Source organism: Drosophila sulfurigaster, chromosome 2L (assembly GCF_023558435.1).
Source record: "Drosophila sulfurigaster albostrigata strain 15112-1811.04 chromosome 2L, ASM2355843v2, whole genome shotgun sequence".
NCBI lineage: Eukaryota > Metazoa > Arthropoda > Insecta > Diptera > Drosophilidae > Drosophila > Drosophila sulfurigaster.
Genome location: NC_084881.1, coordinates 7,882,952 through 7,896,074, shown reverse-complemented (window position 1 = coordinate 7,896,074; position 13,123 = coordinate 7,882,952). Strand labels below are relative to the sequence as shown.

Below are 13,123 nucleotides of genomic sequence, written 5' to 3'. Positions count from 1 at the left end.
CTCCTCTTGAGCAAAAAGAGACAGCAACAGAAACTGAACGTGTGGAATGTGGAACGTGTGCTGTATGTTTGTGTGTGCGTGTGTGTGTGTATGGTAAACACTAATAAAATAACGATGCTCAGTGGGTGGTTGGTATGAGAAAGAGTGTGCGTGTATGTGTGCATTTGGGTGGCGTCGTCGCTTGATAGTGTGAGTATGTGTGTGTGTGTGGATTGGTCTTAGCAATAATTAAGTGAAAAATAGTAGTTAGGGTGACGGTTTTGTCCAACAGTGGGTGTCAACTTAAGCTTGTTGATTATGTTTGATTAGTCAAGATTTAGCAACTTAAGGCGGGGTTAACAATTCTAGAGCTTCTAGCCATTGCTAAGCAAGAGTCGTACTTTAAATGAGAATGCAATGAAATCACATCCAATAAATTTCTCAATGATCGGAACGGATAAGTTCTCAAAACGAGTTATTCTAGTCAATATATTCAGTTATGCGACTTACTTCAAATCTTTGAAAATTGCAATATAGGCGTGTAATTTAGTTGTATAGTTAATTCTTATTCTTGTATGTATCCATACAATCCATGTCTATTAAAATATATTATTATATATTGTATAATACAAAATGCTAGTCTCATTGTACATAAAGTTAGGTCTGGTCTAAACATAATGAGCATTTGGTGTGTACAAGCAAAGAAAGTACTCTTTTGTATATATAAGCAAATATATACATTTGTAGTATTCCATATATTGGAACATTTATGTAACGAAAAGTGTATAGAGCATTGAGGATATCTACTAATAGAAAAACAAAGTTGATTGAATAAAGCAAATAAAAAAAAAATACAAAAAAACTTGGATTTTATTAATAAATTGATTAATATTCATATTATATTATTAGTTCAATTTATATTTTCTTTATATTTTAAAAGTTGTTCTTGAAAGTTGTATTTTGGTTGTATTTCGATACCTATTTCAAACTTCGCGCTAAGGGCTATGCGATAATTGCTCAGATGCCGATGTATCGATGAGAATTAAGCTAAATTGTAATAACCATTGAAATTCTTTTTAAATTTTATTATTTTTATTTTTTTTTTTGTACGAAATCAATTATGAATATTATAAGTTTAGCATAATTATTACAATTTCTCAATGCTAAAATCGAAAAAGATCTAGAGTTGCCAGATGGTTAGAAAAGAGTGAACCATCGCATTAGCTCGTGAGATTTTAAACATATTTTCAATTTGCCCTAAGATAATATTTCAGATGGACTTGAAAATTAAATCTTTAATATAAGTAATATTTAACAATAATCGTTGAACATGTATTGGTAACAATATTATATATTTAATATAATTTTGTACCGCAAATTTGTGACGTCACAGTATTAAAGTTGTGCTCTCTTACTTCTCACACGAATGCCGACTAACGGACCTGCGCAATGTTTTCTCTCAACAACAAGAACCAAAACAAGATTTTGTCTTTGCATTGTGTTTTTGCGCCTCGCGACATAAACATCACAAGGTAATCCAACGGCTAGAGTAGAATCCAGAGAAGGCGGCAGAAAAGTGTTTGAAAAGTGCAAATCGCCGCAGTATTGTTATTAATTATTTGCAAGTCAAAGTGAGTATTAGAAGAAATAAGATACAGTTGAAATACAAATTATTTAGTGATTTGTTGTGGTACAAAACAAAAAATAGCTGAATCGACTGAGATTATCTTTATGTTTGTGAGTGTGTGTGTGTGCATTTATGAGTGTATATGTGTGTCTGTGAGCATCTCTTTTCAGGTTCACTGCCTGCTTCCGTTCTACTTAGCTGGTCTTTTGTTTGATGTTCTTTTTCTCAAGAATGCTGTGTGAACATCATTTGGGGCTAAACTAACACACATACACACGAACACTTACCTGCATTCATGTGGAAAACAAGTTATAGGTATAGAAACATTAGAACTGTTCGAATTAAATAAAAACATTGCGTCCAATCGCTGCACTTTGCTGCACTTTTTGTCTATGAAAATTCCGCTAGTCTCGCAAATACATACACACACACATGCATATGCATATAGTATGTACATATTGCTGTGTGATTATGTGTTTGTATGGGTTACGTGCACTTGCTGCTTGAGTTCGTTACAGTTTGTTAACCTCTAAGTAGACGCTGTCGCTGCATTTTGGCTGCTCCAATTCTCTTTTTTTTTTGTTGGCATGTTAACACTTTCCTCTATTGCGATTCAATTTTAAATCTCACTAAAACCCTCTCTAAAGAAACTCCAACGGGCGCATTGTATATATGCATGTGTATGTACGCACACATACAAACAGAGCACATCGGTCAATCGTGCTCCTCCTTGTTAATGCCCGTTAGCCATGCTTATAGGTAAATTTCCGGAATTAGTTGTTGTCACGCAAAGTTTCTGTTGTTGCTGCACATGCACATATGTATGTATATACGCACACACATGTATGCATTAATGGAAATACAAACCTATTGCATACATTTCCATGAGAGTCCCACTGACCCCCATCATCATGTCCAATTCGATTCGAAAACTCGCTATATAAACAGAAGCCCAGGCGCAACAAGAATGCCACCAAATACGATACTTTGGACAGTGTGTCAATATGATGTAACATTTTTATTGTCCTACTTAATAATAGTATGTCGTACTCTCACTCAAATGTCAAAGTTTCTTTAGTAATTATTTTAATTATCCGCTTTACTTAAAGGCTTATTAATAAACACATGTTCATAATTGCACCTATTACGCAAATTCTTTTGTTCTTGACTTATCTAGACTACTGTGCGAGCATACCCAATGGGTAAAGGGAGTCTCTCTTTCTCTCTCTCCCTCTCTTTTTCTGACTGTATTGTCCTGTTTACCTGCGTCAGGTTCGACAGGTGAACAGCTGAACCTTTTCACGTCAATACATTCTTTTTTTTTTTATAGAACTAATTTAATCAAGCTATTTGGAGAGCTTTATTAACCAGTTTGCCACCGCTGACACGCATTCGGGGTACGATCGATTTTATGGGCGGGTTGCTACATACGTAAATTGCGAGTTCCATGGAGTACCTTATATGTTTGGTGCTCTTGTTGTTTGTTCATGTTTCACAGTGGGAAATTATGCCTATTGTGCTGTTCACCTAATTGGTACAGTGACCTTTGTCAATTGAAGAGTTTAAGTGATCAGGTTTCTCTTTCATAATTTGTTAGCTATAAAATGAGCCCAGCAAGTAAAGTTTTCGAAGGTAAAAATTAAGTTATTTGAGCTAAAAATAAAGTTAAAAAATTAATTTCATAATAATTTGATTTACATATGTAAATAGATCTAACAAGACTAAACGATGTTCAAACATTTTTATGTATAGTTAATACAATAATATTTGGTTTATATTACTTAAAAAACACTTTTCTTATACATATGTATACTGTTATTTTGTCTTAAAACAAAATCAACAAACAAAATTAATAAATATAAAGATCATCAAGAAATATAGTTCATGAGAATGTTCTTAAATTTGAGTATTACATTAAACAACTACATTTTCAAATTAACCACACTAAACAACTTCAACTTAAATCGTTGTTTCAATAGATGGTCACGACAAAGCAATTATGGAACTACCATTGACACCAAAATTTCATTTATTCTTTCGGCAATTCTATTTAGCATCTGTACGAATAAAGAGTTTGGACAAGGGAAATTGGACCCGAACGATCAAATGTGTTTACTTTTTTGTTCGTTTCTTTTATTTTTACTGTAACTGTAACGTTTTTCATTATGTACTGTCAACGACCCACAAATGTCTGCATTTCCATCAAGTTGTATTGATTTTTATGGCAGTTGCACTCGTCGCCCGCTTGCAATAAAAAACGGGAACAGACCTTACGTCCTTGTCACCAAAACTATGCACTTACCACTTTCCATTTAGTCAAACCGGAGGCCCACCATTCAATATAATAACAAATAATAATGCCCCAGAACTAGGCCATCGACAATGGAACGAACTCAAGTGAAAATGGTCAAATGCAGACGGCTCATTTCTATATGGACTTGACTACATTCGACGCAGACGAGAAGTGGAACGGGGTTCGTTGTGGGGTTAATCCGCAGGCAGACAGTGCTAGACAGGTGTGGCATGGTTTGGACGGTGGCAAAATAGACACCGTCCGGACATTGTTGGGTCGCAGTGGTTGCGTGTCTGTCAGTGATTTGGGGGTTGGCACCTTAGCTTTCCCTCCGCTTATCCGTTTTTTGCGTTTGACCGTTTATTGATTATTGTATGACTGGTTACTGCCATGTTTTGTCCTCGTATGTCCTGTTCATTTCATTAATATTTCTCATATCCTTACAGTAACGAAACGGAATTCAGTGCTTAACGTTCTAACCAATTTGTTGGCGCAAAATGGCATCCGGAGGCTTGACATGTGTCAAATACATAACATTTTTCTGCAATCTTCTGTTTGCGGTAAGTAAATAACTAATAAACACATTGGGAAATACTGATTTCTATTTAACTCCCAAAACAGCTGAGTGGTCTACTCATCTTGATGGTGGGCGCCATGGTGCAACTGAACTATGCGCATTATTCAAACTTTGTCAGCGATCACATTTGGACTGCGCCGATTATCTTGATGATTGTGGGCGCCGCCGTAGCGTTCATCTGCTTCCTGGGCTGCTGTGGTGCACTGAAGGAGAATAGCTGCATGATCCTTAGTTTTGCTATATTGGCTGTAGTTATATTTGCTTTGGAGATCGGACTGGGAATTGCTGGCTATGTGAAGCATTCGGGCTTGCAGCAGTTAATGGAAACACAATTTAATACCACTATGAAACATTACAAAGAACGAGATGACTATCGCGATGCCTGGAATCTGTTGCAAACTGAGCTGGACTGCTGTGGCACTTATGGTCCCAACGATTGGGATGGCATTTTCCCCAACAAAACTCTCTCGCCGGCATGCTGCAAGCTGATCAACTTAAGCGAGGCTAAGGAGTGCACAACATTGCATGCCATCGATCAGGGTTGTTTAAATAAGCTGTTGGGCATTCTGGATTCAAAGACTTTGGTATTGGCTGGTGTCGTTCTTGCTGTGGCGGGTATACAGGTGACTATTATTTGAGAATTGTTTGAAATTGTACAGATTTAACTGATCAAATTTTGGTATTTCAGCTGCTTACTATCCTCTTTGCCTGCTGCTTGTATCGTTCGTTTCGCCGGAGCTACGATCACGTTTAGGATGCGTAGTGAGGATCCCACATACCGATTTTAAAGGGAGCCTTTTTTTTGTAGTTTTTAGTTTGGTCAAATGCATGCGATTTAACTCGTTGCCGTCTCTACGAAGCTCGTTAATAAGTAAGAAGGAATACTCAAAACAAGAAGAAAACAAACTTGAAACAATCATCACAACAACAAGCATTAAGTTACATTTTGTCAATCCTAACTGTTGTCCAAACATTCCCACTTTTAATTTGTTATTACTATTGATATTTTAAAACTTGTTAATGTTATTTTGAGCTTAGATGTGCTGAGCACCATAAAAAGTATTCACTCTAAGCTATTACTACATACTCACATACTTAAATACTCAAACATTTCTCTTGAACATTTGAAATTTTGTACACTTGCTCAAATGTATTTCTGCATCTAGTGTACTTTCATTAAAAGTGAATTACATATTGTTAATTGAATTTTAATTTGTCTACCCCCGTTTTGCCAACACATTCGCCCATTTCGCCACACCACACATTCCCATATGCATATCAAATATAATTATTATAATAATAATAATGTACACATATGATAATATTATGCCACACTTTACATCGCTTTAAAAAAGTGGCCTTGCAAACAAATGTATGTGGTACTAAAAATGCATTTAGAATGTTTAATGTCGATATAACTGATTCAGTGTGTGTGTGTGTGTGTGCGTGTATGCGGTTTAACCCCTCAAAAGAAACCCACCATATCCCATCTACAAATACTTGTTTTAGATATCCCTTTATGGATTAGAAGCATTCGATTGGTAATATGTTATATATCAGAAAACTGCATTTTACACAAATACTCGTACATAATTTAGTAACACACATACAAATATTATATATATATAAGCATATTTATACAATGAAAATTTATGTGACTGTAGAATTTATTGTGTAAATCAATTTGGATGAATTTTACATTACTTGGCAACTCGAATTTACAGTTTTCTAACAAAACGAAATACTACAATTAAATTAACTTCAAATTGAAAATTGGAAATTAATTTTGGACCATGCATATTGCATATTTCGGCTCTAATAAATGCGACCACAGATCAACATTTAATTATTCGATGTTAGATTTAATAATTGCAACACGCAAATACGTAATAAGTAAGCACTTAAATGTCTAAAATGCAAAACTCAGCACGATTAATTGAATCATATACGAATAAGTCGTATATTTTAATTAGATTGTACTTTTTTCTGAGTTGAAGCGATTGTGCAGCACTGAAAAACTTAAATAAATAAACTATTGAAAACATAAATACAAATTTGTTTATATTAATCTCTTGTTAAACTTGTATAACAATGACTTTTAATTTGCCAATGGAATCCAATAATTTTTTCGTAAATTTAGGAGTTTATTTGTAACCTGGTTACTTAAGATAAATTTAGAGAAAGTTGAACGAATTTGACTGCCACACCACAGTTGTGGAATTGACCACACGAATCAAATATAACTAATTAAAAATGCAAGTGGTAGCTTATTTGGAAATGCTTAAGGGAGGATTTTAATATAAGAGTTCGAATCAATTGGCAGGTGTTGTTGGGTTGTCCCTAACAATATCTGATTTGTTTGTTCGATAATAATAATAATAAACAAACGTAACAAGCGCCGACAACTATGGCAGCCAATTCGATAGACTTAGTGTAGTAATAATTTGAAATCGAGTAACTTAGAGTACAGCGTAAAATCCTATAAAAATAATTATAAGAAACGTGAATATTTCCATCAACAGCAATTATTATATTTCAATATCAAGAAGAAAGTACTATATACATATATATTTGCTTATAAATATTTTATATCAAATATAAACTGAAGAAAATGGCGCAAACTGTTGGAGCAACTGAACCACGCAAGGAAGTGACTGGACTGCATCGCATGACTCAAAAAGGATTGCGAGATCTGTGCAAGAAGGACAAGCTATATCAGACACCTCGTCTCAATGATGTGCTTTACTTGCATTATCAAGGTAACTAATAAATTTGAACACTGCTTAGATATTTTTAACGATATATACTGTTCAATTTGCTAGGCTATCAATATATTGAGTGCTTGGAGGAGTATACGGAACTCAAGTGCCTATGGCTTGAATGTAATGCCATATCTGACATTGAAGGCCTCGAAAACCAGTCGAAGCTTAAATGCCTATTTCTGCAGAATAATCTCATTAAACGCATTGATAATCTACGCTCATGTCCGGAGCTGGATACTCTCAATCTTAGCTCCAACCATATTCGTATGATTGAGAATATTGGTTCGGATATCTTGCCGGTGTTGAATACTCTTAATATATCATCAAACTATTTGAAGGATAGCGATAGTCTAGCTCACTTGGTGCAATGCAAGACTCTGGCTGTATTGGATCTGTCTAACAATCGCATAGAAGATATTCTGGTGGTCAAGATCTTTGAGCAGATGCCTTGCCTTAAAGTCTTGGTTTTGCAAGGGAATCCGGTAGTTTCGCGCTTACCGCAGTACCGTAAAACATTGATTTTGGCTTGCGTGAGTGATATTTTTAAAGCAATAACTCTACATACTAGCATCATTTTAATTCCCTACAGAAATTGCTAACCTATTTGGATAGTCGACCCGTTTTTCCACGAGATCGAGCTTGTGCTGAGGCTTGGTAAAGCTTTAAAGATATGCAACACGTAAACTGTATGATTATAGATAATATTTTGTTTTAGGAAAAAAGATGGTTACGAGGGCGAGCGTCGGGAGCAAACTCGATGGATTCGAGCAGAGCGTAAAAAAATGCGAGATAGCGTTAACTGTAAGTTGATTTGAATTTTTTACCATCAACATTTTGTCTACATTCTATATTCTCTATTTAGACACAATTGCGTTACGTAATCGTCATCGCCCACCAGATCAGCAGGATGCTCTGATTACCTCAACAGATTCAGAGTCGGAGCAGGAAGCTGACAAACGAGCTGAGATTTCGCGAATTAAAGCAGATGTAGAGAATGGATCCGTCGATGATGTTTGGCGCGAAGTGGAGGGTAATGAGAGTTCCGGTAACTCCAGTCTTGAAGACGACCCACAGTCTGGCGCTATAGATAAATCAAAGAGCAAACGTAGACCCTTGGAGGGGCGTCCCAAAATTCTTGACGAATCACAATTGCCAGAAAACCAAGAGAAAGATGAAAAAGAGTTGGATCAACAGAGAGGCAGGCGGGTTCTCATAGAGGAAATGAAGCTTGAAAGTCTGAATATTGAAGGAAATAGTGTTGAAAAGGATATTAATGCAGACGATAAAGATGAAGAGTCTCTTAATGATGAAGTAGACGAATTTAAAGACGATGTTCCTAAGACTTTACTTCAAGAGATACCAGAACTCATTTCTGAAGTTATCCAGAAGGAAGAGTCTTCACAACCTGGCAATGTGGTGTTTTCCAATGATATGGAGGTTTCTTTCAAGAAATTGCCAGAATTAATTCAAGATCAAGAAATACAGCAGGTAAATGACTGTTCGCAGAAGGCTATACATGGAAATGTTTTAATTTCTGGCGTTATGGATGATCAGCCGAAGGTGGAAGATGACAAAAATATGATTGTAATTCAGAAAATACCAGAATTAATTCAAGTACAAAAAATTAATGAGGATATTCAGATTAAAGATAATGATAGTAAGGATTCTGTTCAAGAGGATATACAAACCAATGATTTGATATGGAATGAGGAGAAGCTTAAAGACGTCGAGGATGTCAAGAATATCGCTACAATAAAGGAATTACCAGAATTAATTCAAGAACAAGACATTGGACCGGACATACAAATTAACAACGACGATGCCATAAAAGAATCTCCTCATGAAATGTTGCCAGAGCTTATTCCTAAAAATGATAGTGGACAGATTGTAATTGAGATAGAGAATAAGATTCCAGATGAGGAAGAGAGGGTTACAGTTAAGGGAGAGGAAACCGCAAATGAAAGTTTGCAACCTAAACAATTACCAGAACAAGATACTGACTCTGAATTGGGATACGCTACAGATTTGGAACAATCTACCCAAGCACTAGCCGATGTAGTCAATAATAGAGGCTCTCCAACACCTATGGAAATCAAACAAAAATGTGTTGATGAAATGTATGAACACTATGGCTCTGAGATATTTGTAAATCAACCTGAATCTATTGACAAAATGCTGGAAGGGGAAACATTTGACTATGAAATGGATCTAAAAGTTTGCTGCGTAGAACCACGAAAGGTCAAAGACACCGAAGGGGAGGAGGATGAGGATATTATCATTCCTAAAACACAACAACAATTAGATTATGAGGAAGAGTGTGCAGAGGCGAATGAAAAGGTTGAACACGATATGCAAGAGCTAAGTGATAATCTAGATGAAGACTTGAATGAAATAATTCAGTCCATAAAACAATTGCATGCGGAACATGAAGACCTCAGATCGGAGTTCATTTATGATGAAGATGGTGAAGAAGCGGAGGAGGAGGAGGTGACGAAGATGGATCCAAACAAATGTGTAGAGCTGACAACTGTGGTTCGCTCGTTACGTATTATTGAAGAGTTCTCAGTACGTCGAGAGCGAGTTTCTGAAGATCAGAAAAAGCATCAAACCACCACGGAGCTAAAATACGCAATGGAAGAGGCAAGGGCTGAAGAGCTGGAACAAGTTGCAGATTCGAATGAACAAGTTAGTAATGAAATAGATGAGCTAGACTATGCTTTCGCCAAGGCTCTGGATGATGCTTCAGATGATGTGCCCAAACGTGTCTTTGGTGCTGGCTGTGATGCGCCAAGTTACAAATGGCAACGTGAGGAATGTATGCGTCAATTGAAAATTAGAGAAGTGCAAACGGAATTTGTTGATGAAGATATCTATCAGGTGAAACCTCTAACCAATCGCACAAGTGCTGAAGAGGCTGAGAGAATTTGTGAAGAGATGAACAAGAAACTGGCTGCTGATGAAGAATCACTTCGAGAGCTACTGGAACAGTTGGAGGATGAGATTGATGTTTGTCATGATATTGATGACACTCTAGGAAAAGACGTTAATTTTGCCAAACTGCCAGAACCTGAAATCTCTGTAGTTTGCCGAGCGCTGCTGGATGAATTAATCGATGAACTGCAGTATCGTGAAATAATGAATGGGCAAAATTTCAAATGCATTGATTTTGGACTTATTGAATCGGATGAGGAGTACAGCTATTCTGCGGATCCCAAAGTGGAGCCGATAGTACCGATTGATTTGCAAGATCCGGCCTCTGGCAAATCTTTAAGAGAATGCGTAGACGCATTTGGAGACTTTCTCAGCGCAGTGAAAGAGCGCAAACATATCAAAGCAACTCAAAGCTCTGAAAAAGTCCAAGCTGCAAAGAAGCTTTTAAAGTCGAGGATGTTACCTGATGTATCCCCTGAAGAATTGGACGCTGTCCTCGCGAAACAGGAGGAGAAAACAAAGCGTCGCGTTTCGGAAATGGCATCGCGTTGCTACGCTAAACGTGACAGCTATGAGGATACTCTCGAGGTTATCGACAATCGCCTAATGATTGTAAAGAAGGATACAGGAGAAATGAAAGAGCTGCCGCCACCTCCGGCTCTAATCAGCGACAGTGAATCCGAGAGTGATGCATCCGACGATGAAGACGTCTATGACACTGCTGACGATGACCCTCTTCAAATTGGTCAGAATGACGATCCCAATTCTAGAAAATATTGGGCAAAGCCGTGCCTGCCTGAGCCAAGGGAACGACAAGAAGAGAATAGTGAATTTTCAGTAGAAGATGCAAAAGATGATGAGGCGGAGCATTCTTTGGATCAATTTTACTCCCTCGAAGCTAGGTCTGCATTTAACTCATTGGACTCGGAGTTCTTGGAAAAACTGGATTTAAATAAAGTGATCGGAAGCGATGGAGAAATAACTGTGGAAGGAATGCATGATTACATGAACATGCAAACTAAGTCAGATCCTCCGCTAAGAGAAACTCCTTTGACTTTAGAAAAAGAGGATGAAATGTTGCGAAATTTGATCGATCGGAAAAAGGCGCAGGAGGAACGAGAGCGTAAATTACAAGAGTTGGAGAATGCATCAGACTTGAATAAGAGGTTAAAATTCAAGATAGGTGAAGTCAATAATTTGTCTGATCTAAATGAACCCAACAAACTGGAACATCAGTTGGTGACCAAGTTTGAGACATTGATGGGACAACACACACAGGAACCCCAGATGAAAGGTGCATCCAATGTTGAATTGAGTGGTGAAGTCGATAAGAACCCGATAGACTCTAGGGAACTTAAATGGGAGCAGGAGAAACGACAATATCAGTTGAGAGAGCTTTCAAATCCAGATGATATGGGTCCAATCAAGTTAACACTGGGATCGTGTACCTTATACGAACGCAAAAGTCAAATAAAAGATCCGCTCGAGGATAACGACGGTGAAGCTTTAGACCAAACCATTCTCAAGAATGATTCAGAAACCGAAGTAAAGGACGAAATAAAAATAAATAAAGATAATTATACTGCAGATATAAATGGAGGTAAACCTGACGAGAAAGCCCAGGGTAATTCAGAAGAAATTACGACTCACTTTCTCAGCGCCAGCATTGATGATGACATTATTTCGGATACTTCAACTGACTATGAATCTGGAGAAGAAATACCTGTCGTGGAGCCCCCCAAGTTACCGGAGGGTGCTCTGAATGAGTTAATTACCACACAATTTGAAGACGGCTTGAAGCGTGAGCGCGAGTCCGAGGAGGCTTTGCGGAAGGAGCTCTTTAGTCTGCCCCTCAGAGCTTGGGCTTCTCGAGAAAAAGATCTCAATGTGAGCAAAACTACAGAAGAGCCTGATACTGGGAAACAGAATACAAATGAAGCGACCAATATGCCGGATAAACAGTGCGCAGAGACTGAAGATGATCAAAGCGTATCGGATTCAGATACTGAGACTGAAGGCGCTTTCGGAGAGCTCGCACACAATGCCAAGGTACAGTGGGCTAAGATATCGAAGAGATTGAGTAGTTTTATCGATTCTGATGATATGAAATTGCTGAATGATAAAGAGTTTGATGATGATAGCAATGACGACGATGAGGATGAACTGATTGAAGACTTGGCCACTTTACACGAATATGACGAAGATATTTTTGAAGAATGTGTATCTCAATTGGATAATTCCCAATATGAAACAGAATGTAAACACAAGGACATTATGCAAAATACCATTATTAATAATTCTTCTACTGAGGATGATCAATTGGGGACCAAAGACGAAGGTGAACCGCAATTACCTATAGAATTAAAGCCCAAAGTAAGCACCGAGACTGCTGATGAAAACAACGCCAAGGAAACAAATAATTCACAATCGGAGCAACCTTCCAATGCGAAACCCACTATAAGACTGGAATATTTTGAGGCCGTCGAGCCAGATAAGCAATCCGCTGAGTTTGATGACACTGGTGAACTAAAGACAGAGGAGATAGAATGTAATCTGGAGATCCTCAACGATGATGGAGACGCTGTCGTAAAGGAGATAAATGTTAATGCACAAGTTACCTACGAATTTCAATAGTATATGTATATTTAGTATTTCGAATTTAGTCAATTATTTCAAAACAATTTGAGTGATTAATTTATTTGTATATGCAAAGTTAATTGCTCAACATTTTCAAAATCCATAATACATCGCACCTTGCCACGTGTAGAGCCATCGTCGGTTGGCCCCTCGTTGATAACAAAGTTCAGAAACGAAACCGGTTCGAACTCGATTCGGATGTGTTTCGAGTTAGAAAGCAAAGCAATTAATAAAAAAAGGCAACGATGAAAACACTTGAGTAAAGCCATATATATTATTTATAAATAAATTATGTCTGAAAGATTAGTAGGACTTGA

At 37.2% G+C, this 13,123-nt stretch overlaps 2 protein-coding genes across 2 annotated transcripts; both read left to right on the top strand.

The window, feature by feature from the left end:
- Positions 1-1,444: 1,444 nt before the first annotated feature.
- Positions 1,445-5,383, top strand: LOC133846313 (CD63 antigen). The gene is made up of 4 exons (XM_062281217.1): positions 1,445-1,610; positions 4,346-4,459; positions 4,521-5,099; positions 5,165-5,383. Exons 2-4 carry the CDS (start codon positions 4,397-4,399, stop codon positions 5,228-5,230), a joined length of 708 nt encoding a protein of 235 aa, XP_062137201.1. The 5' UTR covers positions 1,445-1,610; positions 4,346-4,396; the 3' UTR covers positions 5,231-5,383.
- Positions 5,384-6,886: 1,503 nt separating this feature from the next.
- On the top strand, positions 6,887-13,112 carry LOC133839127 (dynein axonemal assembly factor 1 homolog). The gene is made up of 5 exons (XM_062270476.1): positions 6,887-7,235; positions 7,299-7,768; positions 7,828-7,892; positions 7,954-8,039; positions 8,101-13,112. Exons 1-5 carry the CDS (start codon positions 7,088-7,090, stop codon positions 12,801-12,803), a joined length of 5,472 nt encoding a protein of 1,823 aa, XP_062126460.1. The 5' UTR covers positions 6,887-7,087; the 3' UTR covers positions 12,804-13,112.
- Positions 13,113-13,123: the final 11 nt, after the last annotated feature.